The sequence below is a fragment of the Xiphophorus maculatus genome, chromosome 15, assembly GCF_002775205.1.
Source record: "Xiphophorus maculatus strain JP 163 A chromosome 15, X_maculatus-5.0-male, whole genome shotgun sequence".
Classification (NCBI taxonomy): Eukaryota; Metazoa; Chordata; class Actinopteri; order Cyprinodontiformes; family Poeciliidae; genus Xiphophorus; species Xiphophorus maculatus.
Window position 1 is genome coordinate 13549083 of NC_036457.1, and position 16231 is coordinate 13565313.

The 16231-nt window shown below is 37.3% G+C and overlaps 1 protein-coding gene across 1 annotated transcript in view; it reads right to left on the reverse strand.

Annotated features, from left to right (window-relative positions):
• nbas (neuroblastoma amplified sequence) overlaps positions 1 to 16231 on the reverse strand; it is a 163040-nt gene that overhangs the window by 27713 nt on the left and 119096 nt on the right. The window contains exons 48-49 of the mRNA XM_014469212.2: positions 16126 to 16215; positions 15278 to 15461 (exon numbers count right to left, since the gene is read on the reverse strand). Of these exons, the coding sequence (XP_014324698.1) occupies positions 15278 to 15461; positions 16126 to 16215 (274 nt within the window). The remainder of the gene's footprint in view (positions 1 to 15277; positions 15462 to 16125; positions 16216 to 16231) is intronic.

Below are 16231 nucleotides of genomic sequence, written 5' to 3' on the forward strand. Positions count from 1 at the left end.
ATTAAATCTACTACTTCATGCTTTTCCACTATGACTAAAGTTAACCCTGCTTTCAGCAGAAGGATGAAAAGGAACAAGGAGAGCCAAAGGTGGGCAGAAAAATGCCTTAAGTGCACTAAAAATGGGTGAAGTAAAAAAAAAAAGAAAAACAGTAACCAGTAGCCACTTCATTGATCTTTGGCATCTTTTTTAGAACACAAAGATAAAAAAAGAAACTAGACACAAGAGCTGGAGTGTTAAATATGATTACTGTAAGAATGGTTGATTCTCAAAAGCGAGGGCACAGACCTTTAACACAATCTCTTTGTGCATGTGAAAAAAAATCAATTGACCTAGTTTGTTGTTTATTATTACATACAAAGACACAGTGAATGTGATTGTACAGATGTGGAGGAAGAGTTACACAAGAATTACATGTTTTATAAAGTAATTGTAGTGTCGTCATGGGTATGTGTGAGATAGATGAGGATATAGATAGAAGGTGAGATTTCAGTAGTGCACACAAACACATCTAGCCTGATATTTCATATTCATTTAACTACATTTAACAAGGTCATATGAAACAACATTTTCATTATTATCCAATTGCTTGAAGTCCGATAGATTATAGATTAGTACACTTCCACATTGCTTTGACTCCTATAACATGGAAGGAGATTATTAGTTTATTTAGAGAAAATGCACACAACCACCAAAGCGTAATGAGGATAATTAATGTAGGTAAACAGTTTGACACAGACTTGGAAAGAATCAAGTGAATGCAAGAACTTTAGTAAAATGCAGAAAAATAATTTCTCCCATATCGCAGTGTTTTCTTGAAAAGTAGGCTCTCTCAGGATGAATACTGAAACTTAAATGAGCTCAGCTAAGCTCTTTTAAATTTCAACAGCTTTCATGTACATGTGACACATGAAGGTAAAATTGTAGATAATTCTTGACGCACACTAGGGGAATGAATGCCAACAATAGTCTGTCTGGATGGGTAAGCATCATAAGCAAGAACCTGCTTTGAAAGCTTAAACAGATGTAAGGCACATATTTATGATCTTTGGGGACAGTTCTTTGTAAATAATCTATTTATTTACTTTTAAATCCTGCTGTCACTGATGGTTTGCCATTACATTCAGAAGAGGCAAAGCTAAAGTAGCTGGAAATTGGCTGAGAGACAGGAATTTGTATATCCCTTAATCGGTGCCAAATTTGCAGGCCATAAGCTCATTAAAATATACTAAAAGTAAAAGCTTAACGTTAAAGTTGATGTATAATGTAAATTTTCGATTGACATGTTTATTAAGACTGGTTAATTAAACTCTTCCTAATTTGGTTTTTGCTCAGTTTTTGGGAACTGTGGCTTTTCTAATAGATACTGGTAAATGTCAGAACACAAAATGTATTAATTTCAACTTCAACCCAAACAAAAGAATGCAAACAAACAAAACAAACAAATAAAAGCAGAAAAAAAAGACATGGGTTCCAACATACAAAAACTAAGATGCATTTTGGTCTTTGCACTATTATATGAAAGACTCTAGGCCACAAAGTGCACTTTAAAGAGAGGCCATCAAAGAGAGGGCATGAACTACAGATGAAACAGGCATACCAAAAATCTAACAAGTTATGGTTTCAGTAATCATAAATGTTTCAACATATCGTTCCAATAATTAGAAGACCGAGATTCCAAACTAAGTGCTGGAAAGCCTTTGGTCCTCTGGCTGTTTGAAGCATAGAGTAATGAAACAAAGACTACGGCATGCCATGTAATAATCAAATCAACTCAACAGCACTAAACTAAAGCAATTGGATAAGGTTATATGTATTATTGTAAAGCCATGAGTTAGTATTAAGGTATATTCTACTGTGAAAATCTCACAGTGATACAAACTTTTGGTCTGACAGTTTCTCTAGCTTTTCCACCATCCCTCCTGAGGTGTTTTAAGGTCATCTACTAAAGCAGAAAAATAAGTCTGTTCTTCTTACATGGATGCTGTCTAAAGTGGCTGAAAGCCTTTCCTGACTGTACTAAATTTGGAGTGTTTTCCTTTAAATTAACCTATTATGGTTTACAGCAACTGCCAAGGACTGAATCAGTCTGGACCAAATTTCAAAAAAGCTTACGGTAGTTTGCTTGGATTAATGTTTGGAAGCACTCCTTTACTGGAAACTTCACTGATTCTGACAATCTGTGTGAACAGTAAATGCACCACAATTAATAAAATATCTAGTGCCATATGTGGAACAAAATATCTGACACAGTTATATGCAAGCACTGTAGGCAAACATTTCTACACCAATAAGATGAGGCATTTTACCTTCTGCAACTCCCACATATTTTCTGCAATTCATCAAACTGTGACTTCTGTCTGTGTCTTTTATTACCTACGCACCTAAAGCACATTTCAGAAGCCTAAACAGAGTTTAGAAAGGCCTAATAAAATATTTAAAGCTATTATGTAAATTTATGAGGGGGAGCTAACATCAGAAGAAGGTCAGGAAGCAGTAGATGCATTCCACAGCAATTTTCAGTGCAGACATTTTCCCACAGAGACTGAAAGACCAGCAGGAAAAAAAAACAAAACAAAAAAAACATCACACACCATATGTTCTTTCTGGTCATCTTCCATGACCCAAACATTAATAAGAAAACTTCAGTACCTGTTTATTGCAGTTCAACATAAATTATAGAAATATGGTGTGTTTTCACTGCAGGAAGCTTTTCAGGAACCTAGGTAGGTTTCTGAAATAGTCTTCACTCCCTCTTAAGCTCCACTGACACATATACACCAATATTTATTGCACTCTTGGGTCAGTTATCCAGGACAGCTGACTGGGCTGGAGACAGAACAGCGATGCAGCCCACAAGAAGTGACTGGACTGCATTTATCATGAAAGCTTAGGCCCTTCAGTGTGCAACAGTGCAGAAAGATGTTCAGTTCAGTTTATTTATATAACGTCAATTCACAACAAATGTCATTTCAAAGCCCTTTAAAAAAATTATTTGAATTCATACATAGATGTTGCATGACTAAATATTCTAAAATACTAGTGAGAAAAAGCTGCAAATAGCAAAAACCTTGTATTTTAACTGAATATAAACCGACATTTATAGCAGATATAACAGAGGTTTATCTCAGATCTTCTATTCGCATGGCAGGAAAAGGTTGAACCAGGAAATCATTTGTCTCTATTTAGGCTCATTTATCTCCATTTACACCCATCACATCAACAAAGCATCTCATAACAAAAGTAGGCTAATGCGGTGCTGTTAAAATCAAACTCAAGTCAAAGATGCACTCTTCTTTCTGAATTCTTATAAGCTTGTAGTGAAACAGAAGTGAACCTTTGCCCCTGTCAACAAAACTGCCTGATAATTTTCTGAGCAACTTGGCAATTATCCCAGTCCTTGACCTCAGTGGCAGAGGAACTAAAGGGAAGGGAGAGAGGAGAGAACGCACTTGTCAGTGTATCGGACTGGGAGCGGCAGTGTAGCCGGAGGACGTAGACATCTCTGCGTCTGGCCTTTACTGAGTGGGTTCTGAGTGAGCTCATCAATATTCATTGACCTGCGCTGGCTAATGTCCCCAGCGACGGGCAGAATAAAGTTGCAGAGGTCACACTCTTCACAAGGGGAGAGAGAGGGCGAAAATTAGCGAAGCTGGAAGGAAGTGACGGGGATGAGAGACTTCAGTTTTCAGACAAAATGAATGCAAAGAAAAGCAAACACCAAAAATGGCAATACCCCGAGGGCGAGAGGGAAGCAAAGGGTTTATTACGATTTGAAAGTGAAACACATAAAACATGCAGAGAAAGCATATGTACAAAGATAAAGACACGTGCACCTGTGGGGAAAAAACAAACACAGAGACACTCCAATGTAAGCAGGGTAAGACATGACAGGATAAGTGCAATGACAAACAAATACAGCTTCCTATTCCCTCCCTCGATTCGTTATATTTCTTTTTGCTCTCGCTGCTGTCTGGGGAGGATCTTCCTTGTATAACACGACACAGGAGTATACATAATGGTGCATGCCTCAAGAAAGAAAGAAAATAAGAGATGGGAAGAGCTTGGATGACAGAACACAGAAAGGGAGTGGTAAGAAAGCAACAGCACATAGAGTGTAAGAATGAACAAGAAAGCTTGTAAAACAGAGAGTAGCTCAACATAAAAAGCCTGTATGAATAAAAATTGTATGAATTTGATTTCTTTCTTTCTTCTGCTTTCTTTTTAGCAATATGTTTTAATATTAAATCCATTTGTGGCAGGATGCCAGCTTTTCTCAAATAATAAATGCTCATATGTGTTGGATGAATAATCAAGGAAGACTTTGAAAATGTAAAAATATGTGGCTTACTGCTAACACACAGGGTTACAGCTTGGACTCTCAAAATAATACCATTATATGTAGTAAAATTCCTTAAAGTTTGCTACATTTTATTGCATTACAACCAGAAAATCTTTGTGTTTTGGTAGGTATTTAATGTTAAAAATCCACACAATGTATCAGATAGTTGCAAGTGGAAGGGAATGAAGTGATGGTTTTCATAATTTGAGCAAACAACCAAATGCCTTCAGAAATCACCTAATTACTAAATCACACTGTGTGTAATTTAATTTAAGCTCATCTGTGAAGAGCCAGAGCAGCCAGAGAAAGGAGCAGCCAACAGGACTACAGTAACTAGAGGAGAGATCTAGAGCTATACTGCCCCACCGCCAGGAGGCGTCACTCTGATACAGACCCGAGTTGGGCCAGTGGAAATGCAGTTACTCCGAAATAGACCCGAGCTGAGCCGGGCTGCTGAAGTAGAGCTGGCGGAAAAGGGGCTTTAGTTGCGAGAATCCTTTGTCATGGACTATAAGCTGTGCCCTCTACAAATCTAGCATTTGTGGAAGAGTGGTGAGAAGAAAGGCAATGTTAAAAGAAAGCCACACGAAGTTTCATTTAAAGTTTGTGGAAAGTCATGTATGGGACATGTCTGCCTTGATTTGACGGGAAGACGGATGGAGCTGAAAGGAAACCAATTAGTGGCTGCCAGAGACTTGAGACTGGGGAAGAGCTGCACCTTGCAGCATAAATACATACATGCATAGCCATGAAGGTGCTACAAATAGAAATATTGAATCAAAAAACATTTCACATTGTTTCAGATTTTTTTGTAGTAAAATAACAAAAAAAGAAAAACCAAGCCTATTTTTATCTTTACCTCATAATTACGTGTTTCGTGATATATCAATAAAATTGCCAATATAATACTTTGAAGGTTGTAGCTGCAACAAGACAAGCTGTGAGGAAGTTCTAGAGATATGAATCATTTTACAAGCCAATGTGTATTATTCATGCAATCTTTGGTTCTGTGAAATCAGTGCAGGGCTTTGTTTATGAGACTAATTTAAGCTATTTACAAGTGTAGATAGCACTTAGGAAGACTCATAAAATGAGAGCTTTCATAAAATGAGAGCTTTACCTGGTGCTATAAAGGAAAAAGAACTTGCCAAAAAAGATTATGAACAAAAGCATCCTTATCCCCTCCTCCTTCATCTGAGATTTCTTCATCTTTCTCCAACCCTATCTGGCATTGCTGCCCACTCCTATAACTTCAACCGTCCTCCGGCTATTTTCTCCTCATTTTTCCTCTCGTCTGTCTCTCGCTCCACATCCTTTCTTTACTTGTTTATTTTATTGTGCAGCCTCCCCTCTGCTTTCTTTTTTTTTTTGGGTGACTGAATCATCTGTGATCCCACCGAGATGACAAAGTGTTGTGCTTCTCTCTCCAGGCTTCCAAGTTAAAAACAGAGCATAAATAAAGTTTTCTCAAAGAGCTGCGGGGGATAGATAAAAGCTGCCAAAACACATGGTAACACAGACGAGGCTTGGCTATCACGACAATGACCCCTGATCTGTTGCATTAGACTGCGGCCGTAAGCTCATTGCATTTATTATTTATCCACTTGGAAAGGAAGACTCTTCCCCGTCTTTCTCTGCACTCATGTATAATCCTTTCCCCCAAGTCCAGGCTCATTCACTTTCGTCAGACTTTGCTCTTTGCTCTTCTGTCCAGATATTCCTCTCTAAGTACCCCTCAACTTTCAAAATGTCTTTTATTTTTACATGAAACACCTTTTTATTCTAAAAGATGTTGTCCAAATGTAAAGCACATAAGTCGAACAAAGGAATCGGAAAATACACACAATGTTTAAAGTGCACATTTTATGCCTGTCATATTAGAAGATAGAGGGTTAATGGTACACAAAAGTCACAGTTCGATATGTTTTTTAATAGACTTCAATCAAGGAAAAAAGTTTTTTTTTTCTTTTTTAGTCAAGAAATGAATCCCACTGACAACTAGTGGGACTAATTTCTTGACTGAAAACCTTATAAAGGAGCACCTGGTCATGGCTGGTTTATGGTGAAATTATGTTTCCACTTCTGGATTCTGGATAGTGCTCATTTACCCAACCTCTAACCCAATGACTACTTTGAATTACTACAGAAATCTGGCCTTTATTTCACATCAATATATAAATTAGAAATGTATCCAATAAGAAACATTGTTTCTCCTGATGATGCCACACATTTTTGATCTAGATGCCACAGTATGGTCTGGTGTTCAAGGCAGACAGAGAACCAAACTCATACATGATTCCAATGTGCAAAAACAACAAACAGAAGAGAGGGGGGGAAATATGAGGCTGAAAGGGTCCTTTTCTATACCAGAGTTCCTTTACTTCGTTTTATGTTCCAAAATTGCTCATCTTAGCACAACAGAGTTGTGTAATCAATCTTTAAATATACAACAGATGGAGTCTTGTAAAATGGCAGGAGGGGAAATAGTTTCAAGCAAGAACAAACAGTAAATAGAAGCACATGTCACATCCTCTTGGAAGCGCACCCTAAATATTTACAGTTATTAAAGTAAAAACATGAGCCTTCAAACCTAGACCCCATTTTGACTTGCATACATTGTAAAATATTGATGGGCACTTCAATCTTCTTTGCAATGTGAACATTTTTTTAAATAATCATGCCATGATAGACAACTACAAAAGTGTTGCTATGTTATAATGGAACAAATGACAGCAGCAAAGTGTTGTTAGCAACTGACAGGTCTGGTTCATATTGGTTACTTCCTGACAGCATTAGAGATTTGATTTATACCTATAGTAAGTCTTTCTAAGGAAAAAAGTTTAAAATTGTCTGAAATTTTGACAGAAATGGGTTCTTGTAGAAAAAAAAAGTCTGCACAAGAATGAAAGTAAAGGGAAACATGTGGGAGAAGCACCTATGTGTATCCCAACATGGACAGGGGTTCATGTTAGAATTTTTCCAAAATCTGAAGCAAAACGCCAAACTACAATTTGCAGTTTGGTAGACTGGGATATGTTGAAGCTGTAGTGCCTGAGCTATTTGTTGATGTAAACTCAGAATGGACAACATTTTATTTCCAAAAGGACCGTTTAAAAATGGTCTGAATAAAGTGAGGGGGACATTTGAGAAGACACCTAAATGTCCATACTCTTCTAAACGGTGGCAGCACAAATATTTGAAAAATATCACAATTTAACTAGAAAGATTCAGATTTCTACATGCATATGAAGTTAACAACATATGCATGTTGTTAATGTCAACATGCATATGTTGAAGTTAACATATGCTAACAACACATTCTTACTCCAAGAACATTGGAGTAAAAATGTTCTTTATAAAAACTTTCATAAAACACTAACAGAAGAATTTGAGCAATTACACATTTTTACTTTCCTCAGCTGCCTGGATAGACCTGGCTTATACTGTAATATATTTGACAAATGGGCCAAAGAACTGGGCTTGACTATAAGGTTTTAGGTATTTCTTTCAAAAAGCTTGACATCAACCTGCTCGACCAATTCCGTAATCTGTTTAGATGTATTCTTGGAATAAAAGTCATATTGGGACACACAACTGTCTCAAAGTTTCCAGTTTCTAAGTGCTGATTTGAGGTAAGATTGAAAAATTTGGAGGCCGTCCCCTGTCTTCTTCCTTTTTCCACTTTGTGCAATGAACAAATACAAGGATGTCCAAACTTTTTTCACCGCAGGCCAAAAGTTGAAGGTACTCAGTGTATAACATTTTTTTTCCAATTAAAACAAACAAGAAAATGATTGGGAATTATTTTCTTCTTACCTACTCAGCATAGCAATAGTTTAATTTAAAAGGAGGAAATACATTATTGTAGGCCTGAAAAACGAGTAAGATATCTGCATTAGTAAGAAATGGGTGAACATCATACTTGTGGCCCACTTTCAATGATGTCAAAATAAAAGCAAAAAAGCATAACCAAACATTTTGCATTGAACACAAGGTAAAATTGTCATTGAAGATATACTATAAAATTGCAAATTTACAAATTAGTGCCACAAAATTATTGCTCTTGTAGCAAAATCTACCAGTGATTTTCTATCACTGGTAGCAAAATAAATCCAGAAATTGATGCTACCAAAACCATGATCAAGGCTGGACACCGTGATCTTTGTTTGAAAGGTTTATTTCCAACATACATTTTTAAATACTAAGACCAGAAAGCTCACACATTGTCTTGTATAACCATAAAACCTTTAATAATTGTCCATATGGACAAATACAAATTTAAATTGAGTTTAAATTGGAGCAGCATCTTCTAAGTCTGTACCAAGGCTAGTGCGGAGACATCACAAAGGTGCTCTGCTGCAATTGTAATGAAAGTTGTATCTACAAAGTATTGACTCATTGGGTCTGAATATAAATGCAAGCTATACTTTAGTTTTAAAGGTGAATGATTTAGAGCTGTGAATACTTTTGACAACCATTGAACATCTCATCTGAAATTTGGTGAATCAGTTAATATGTATAATAACTTGCTGATTAAATGGTCTGCCCATTCAACTGCTACAGTACTTATATGAAGGTAAAGCAAGCACCAAGCCAAAGCAGGATGACTCAAAGTCCTAGGAAAGGTAAGCTTAAGCTTCACTGCCTCAGGATAAAAGCTACGGAGTGAAAAGTAAATTAAAGAATAACACCAATTAAAAAAGGATATTTAAAACTAAAGCAAAAACAAGTTAAATATAATATTGTTCACAAAGCAAGTTCAAGTTTGAGGACAGGTTTGATATGCAAGCTCCTGAGGCTGTTTACCTGCAGACCAGAAGGCCAGCAGAGTGCAGCTACTCAGTGTGTTCTGCTAAGCTCAGTTCATCCATATTACATACACACTGCACAGCAAGGCCAAACAGCTCAGCACCAAAATGGTGTGTCACAGCAAATGATCCATGACAGTGACAGGGGCGAAAAGGCCTTGTAGCATGAATCAATGATTGGGGCGATGAGGAGCTTAGATGATGACATTTCATGCACCCAATCACGCATGAGCACCTGCTGGTGATTCTCTCTGTAATCCCTATCTGGCCAAGTAACATTTAAAGTAAACACAGGTGTGAAGGCCTTGATGCGGTGACCTGGCCCAATTTACTTCCCTGCTCTCTGTAGATTTCCATTTAACTGTTTAAAGCCTGATGTGGTAGTTAGTGAGAGAACTGTGTTGGGATTCAGCATGATAATTACTTTCACTTTAAACAACAAGTAGAAATAGCATCGCATTAACAAGTTTTGACAAACATGGCAGCATTTGCCTTGACGTCATCTGTTTTTTGGGGGGGGGGTTTATGTTAGAGAGAAATTACCCTTTCTAGACTGTGGTCATTGATGTAAAGGCCACAATATTCCCAAAGACTTGCACTCAGACATAACAGACCCTCCAATCTTGACAGTGGTGGCATTTGGATGCCCTGCTGTTATGACTAATCATTCAAAATTAAGTCACAAAATCTATTCCCACTGTCACCCCTAATACCCTCGATACCTCTTTTTCCATATCACTCCATTCCTCCTCCAAACTGGCTAAATGTCAGCATTTCAATTGGGCTCATTAATACCTTCCTTTTTAGATGTCTCTCCAGTTAAGTAGTGTGTTGGGATGCTAAATGAGGGAGAAAGAATGATGGATGGGAATGGTGAGTGGCTCTCCTTTTTATTTGAATATTATTTCAGTATATATATATATATATATATATATATATATATATATATATATATATATATATATATATATATATATATATATACTGTATACACATTTACACATACATACATCTCAAACACCTCATTATCACTTCCCTGTATCTTTCCAATTCCATCTTATATATCACTGGGTTTTTGTGAGGCTTTGGCTCTGAATCATGTGGCAGGTGTTTCCCCTGACACAGCTGATATTGGAATGACAATATTGACAGTTAAACTACATTTATTTACTCCATGTTCCTCTTTTCCATCATCACAACATACTTATTGCTCTCATTAGCTTTAGCATTTTGGGCTACATCTACAAATGTGAGCAACAAGGCCAGTATGAGTTTATGCAACTGTCTGACTTAATTTCAGACAGTGGGGCAAAAAGTTCATTTTGTAATTTTATGTACTGTAAATACAAAGTTCATATTATTATTGGCAAGCTGAGTATAAATGAATGACACTAAGAGTATAACACATCAAATATTACATCCAATCCTTTTTGATGTCATTTAACTTGCGAAAAATCTACATATACATTGCACATTTCTATATACTGTATAATGCATGTCCAATGGACAAAAATGTGTCATTTACACAGGCACATGCAGAATATACAAGAGGAATTTAGGTGTCAAAACACAAACTGAGGTGAAAACAGAACTTATCAGAGGCAGACAGTGAGGATCTGAAGAATTACTGATATAATGTCAAAGAGTTGAGTGGAAGGATGAAGGATCAGATCTGTAGGAATACACAATGCAGCTGGGCACCTCTTCTAGCACTGCTGTTTTTTCCATTTCCATTCTTCATGTATCCACTCTGATTGTGATCAATAACTTTTTAACTTTTCCCCTATTTTTTAAAGCTTTGATTGTATATTATTCAACCTTCTTTAGACCTCTTCTCTTATTTTGTTTATGGATGTATGTTAACTTTGTTGTCATTTAATGCTACACAAATAAACTTGAGTGGATTTAACTGCAACTCACTCTATCAAAACATTTTAAGCATCAACAACTTCTCACTGCAAGGTCACACCAGGACCTGTGGGAGGCAGGGTCCCAAATAGAGAGTCATCAAAACTCTGGTTGTGTTATCACAAGCACTGTGCTTAAGACAAAGAAGGGAACTTTATTTGGAACTACATTTATTTTAGTTAAGTTTAAGAGGAAAAAATCTGCTTCAATCAATGTATGTAACTACACCAGGTACAATTTGACCTCATTTTAAAACCTTAACTTTCAAATGGTCAAACTAATGATAAATTTTTTTCGACTTGCATGTTTTATAATGTTTATTCAATTATAAAACATACATTCATCATGTTTTATAACATGATGACAAAACATTATATTGTTTTGCCATCTGGTGCTTAAAAATGTTTCCCAGACAGCTTCCATATTTTTATGCAACTGTCCTGGGCTTTCTTTCATAGCATTCGTTTTGGAAATGGGAAATGCCCCCTGCATGACCTCATCAAAAGCTTAAATTTGATGAGGTGTTATCCTTGAATGGTTGGCACCAGTGATGTCTATGTGAGGAGAGGCAAAGTGCTGAGGTCTATCGTAGGACCTTCCCACTGTTCTATCTGTTTCTCCCTTTGAACCTCTGGGAGAAGTTGAGCTTAGATTATTATCCTTTAAAACAACCTTACTGCTTGCTTTGACCTCAGCTAAGCGAGTTAGTGGAATTCATGCACTTTCTGTGTTCCAAGGCAGTATTAATTTTCCCCTAACGACATAAAGGCCGCCCTGCAACCTAACCCAGCTTTTGTTCCAAAAGTGTTTGGTTCATGCTCTCTAATACAACTGACTTCTTTTTACTTGCCTCCATTTGCCTCAGAGGAGCAAAGGCATCCACATAATTTGTGTTCAGTGAGTCCACTGCGGATTTGGACAGCATGCAAGGTTTTAGGAATACCAAACAATTATTTGTGTCTTGGGCAAAACCACATACAGGAAAGCCTGTATCAAAGCAGCATCTTTCACACTGGATTGTGGAAGATATTACTCTGGCATAATCTAGCAAGGGACTCCAGCCCCTGCCGGGTCTTCATTCACACTCCACCAGGGGGTTTGCATCCTACGGAGCCTTTTTTAAAGGAGTCTCTATTCAGGATGCGTGCACCTGCATGCTGGGCTTCCTACAACACGTTTGCTAAAATTTACAAGTTTGATGTGACTGCTGCCGTTTTGGCACATTTAGTAATAAGTGCAGGCTTTCTTTGTGTGAACCCTTACTGATTAGCCTCTGGGAAAAGTTGTCATTAAAACAGGCATGTCTGCCAATCCAGTAGTCATTTCTCCCAATAGTGAGACACAAAAAAAAGCTAAGAAAGAAAGTTTAAGGTTGTGAATATAACCCTGGTTCTTTGATTAGCATGAATGAGTCTCTCACCTCAGTCACATGAAATAAGTTTAGATTTTGCTATAATTGTTTTTATTTCTTGGGATTAAAAAAAACAGATCTAATCAGAGAACAACAGTAGAACATTATATAAAGCTGAAAGGGTTGGTTTTAGATTATAACACCACTAATGCAGCAGCTGTTTATAAAAGTTTCTGTCAATTGCCTCATTATATAAAGTGAAAATTTCATTACATGTTTTGGTTTCCAGCAGCCAAAGGACATGTTACTCTAACTTTAAAGAAACAAGCTTTGTTTCTTTTTATATATATTTAACATTATGTAATGCAAAAGCACTATGGCCAGGTCAATATTTGTGCTGTCCTTCCTACATCCATTCTTCAACAATTGTTATTAGCTTTTTTTTTTTTTCAACAGACTACAACTATGCCAGGGATGAAGAGGTGCATGATATTCCAATAATAGGAAAATCTCACCTCCTTGTTTGAAGCATGAAAAAAAGCAATACATCACAACAGCGAGGTGATATTATCTTTGCCAGTGCTCTTCGGTTATCCAATTCAGAAGTACAAATTGCTAAATAATGGAACAAAATAAAGAAAATAAAACCTTGACTTTGTTATCATCTGCAAGCCTGTTGTGACTAAGCAGGTGTTTCTATTTTACTCCTGCATTTCATTGTAGGTCAAAACGTTAATATCTAATAGCTTTCATAAAAAATACAGCAGCCATCACAGCTTGTTTGTTTGCACCTGTGCTGCAGGTGAGCAGTACAGACAACTGAATAAATTGAATAGGACTTTGTCCCTGAGGTAACCTGTGGGACATCGTTAGAAGGAAGCTGTGCTGATTAGTAAAGGACCCAAGGGTTCTGAAGAAGAATAATATCAACTCCGATCCTGTCTGTTGTTTCCCCTGTCATCTCTCTACTCATATGGCTTTTTATTCCTCTTAAAGCAATTTTTTTTCTGCTCCTCGGCCTCTTTGTCGTCTGGCTGCAGCAAGACACGATGGGGTCAGTACTGACTGAATCTGTAGCACGGCTTCAGGGCAACTGGCTGCCATCAGTGGCAACACTGCTTATGGGTGGCAGGAGCCTGCATGATTAATCTTCTGCAGCTTTCAGCTGAGCCATTGACACAATGAAAAGTTGCTCATATTAAAAGAAAAAATGTAATGAATAAAATAGTAAGTGTGAGTGAACGTGCTCCTGCATGAATTAGATTTGGGTGGAAGCTGAGCTGTGAACATGAGAAATATTTAAAACCAACCAAAATTTAGACTAATGAAAGTTATAACAGAGACCCACTACAAGAATCCTGCTAACGTATTGGGTTGCCGAGGGAAAGAGAGAACGAGAGACATGGCATCACTTCATTTGAAATGAGACTGGCCCTTACTGCAGGATGTCTTTTACAAGATTAATTAACAGATCCCTTGGATGTACTCTCCTTTAAGAGTGCATGTGTGTCTGCCTCAGTGTGAGTATTTCATCAAAGCCTGCCAAATGTCAGGAGTTCACCCAATTAGTTAAAGAGTCCGGGCCCACACACCTGTCTACCTGAGCACACAATGGCCTGCGGCTGCGCTCATGCATTTGCACATTAATTAACCAGATTTGACCATGAATTAGTCAGTGAGATAACATAATGACTAGCCACTCAAAAGCTGGTTACACTAGGGAGGGGAAAAGGTGGAGGTAGAATCAGACATGTGCTGAGGCAAGATGAATAGACGTGTGCCAACAGCCTGAGAATTACGAAATGAATACAGATATGAATGTACAGCTAATGTTGCACCTTTAAATAAAAACTACATTCATTGGTGTGATAAAACAACAATAAATGTTGTTTTATCACAATCAAATCAAAGCGGATTGCACATGATAATCACATCTGCAAACATAATTAAATGCATTTTCATCTTAAAGTAAAAAAAAAAAAAGACTTTCTTTGGCTTCTTTTTTTAGCCCTTTTCAGTTTCCCGCTATTTTCAAATACTTCATTTTTCCTGTTCCATCCAAGCCTCCTAAAGTGATAAATCATCATTGTGCCTGAACATAAACAACATAATCAAAGACTGATCAGATGTAGAAAGAGGAAAGCTTGACATGGCATTAAAACACATTTTTTATGATTAGATTACAGCTGGATATTACTTCTTTTAAGGTGACAAATGTTTCACATCCATGTGTCAATTTGTACCTGCCATGTAAAGTAATTTTATATAGTTGTGCTCATAAGTTTACATACTCTTACAGAGTTTTTAATTTCCTAGTGATTGTCTAAAGAGCATGAATGATAAGACAAACATGTTTTTTTCCCTCATAAGTTGTTATATGAAGGCATTTAGTGAAACAAACCATATAAACCTGATAAAATGTGTAAAGCACACTCAGAATGCTGTTAGGCAGGCAAAAGGACCAAAATGTAGAAAAACCTTCAGAAAGCATCAAAAACTACTGATTAAAAGCAACTTTAAAGTGTTATAAGAAGGTCTGGCTCTGTGGAAGCAAAGTAAGCAGAATTTAGGAGCAAATTCACTTCGCTCAATTGCAACATTTCACAAAGAAGTGAGTGATTTCTTGGTCCACCCCTTCTTCTGTTTTCTAATTCTCCAAATTAATTCTTCTTTTAGCGCTTTAATTTCAAGTACATCCTCAAAATAAATATAACCAAGCCTCTATAATCTTCTGCAAATTAATTATTTTTTAGCTTTTTTTAAAAAAAACAATGCTGGGAATAAAAGTCATTTCTCAAGTGCTACAAATTAACACTCCATGTGCAGTGGGTAAGTGATTGCCATTACAAGCATGTGTGTTTGCATCACCTCTCTGTCTTTGAGCACAGCCTGAGTCCTGTAGAGCAGCAGAAGACGGACGTCATGGTCCATCAGACTGAAGTTACTTTCCAGGATCTGCAGGACGTTGATGCGAGGCCTCACCGGGAGGGATGCGTCACCGCAGAACGGACGCAGCCAAGCCAGGAGGTCATCTGAAGTCACAGTGCTGTCACTGATGGAAGAAGGGCAGAGAGACAGCAGTCAGACAGGCCAAGAGCGATAAGGAAAGCTCAGACTGGCAGAGGATGTGTGTGTGGGTTACTCTCAGAAGAGATCAACAGGTTGGGCTTACGTGTTTCCAAAAAAAAATAAAAAATAGAAAAGGCCTGCACAAAATTACTTCACAGTGAAACAGTCTAAAAGCTAAATGTGAGTGACATTCAAGAGTACTGAAATCTTTCAGCAAATAAAAAAAAGCATAAAACCTGAATTGATGATAAAAATAAGGTCTTTAAGGCTGCTTTTCTGGCCTGAACAAAATTTGAACTTTTGCCAGACAAGTCAAAATCTAATTATTGTACACACACAAAAAACGTTTTGCAGTTTAAGTGTAGAAATCTACAACTTATTGACATTCCCGTCAATACCTGAACTTAATTAACAACAATACTGCATTCAGATTAGAGTCTGGATCAAGTGGGTCTCAGAAATCCTGATTATTTTTTATTTCTATGCCATTCTGATGTGGATTTGCTGATGGGCTTTGTCTTATGACTCGTTTTCAAGATACACACAACCTTACAGTTGAAAAGGATACATTTACTTCTTGAGGATCACAAGTCCTCAAGAGGTAAGATTAAACTTTCAATAGGCGTGAGTGGACAAGTGTAACCTACCCGCTCTGCACATTGTTGTGCACAGATGCCACCAACCCCTCCAGGACCCTGAGGGGTTGAGGGTAATTTGTCAGGGCAGTTTGGTCTCCACTGAAACAAAAATAAA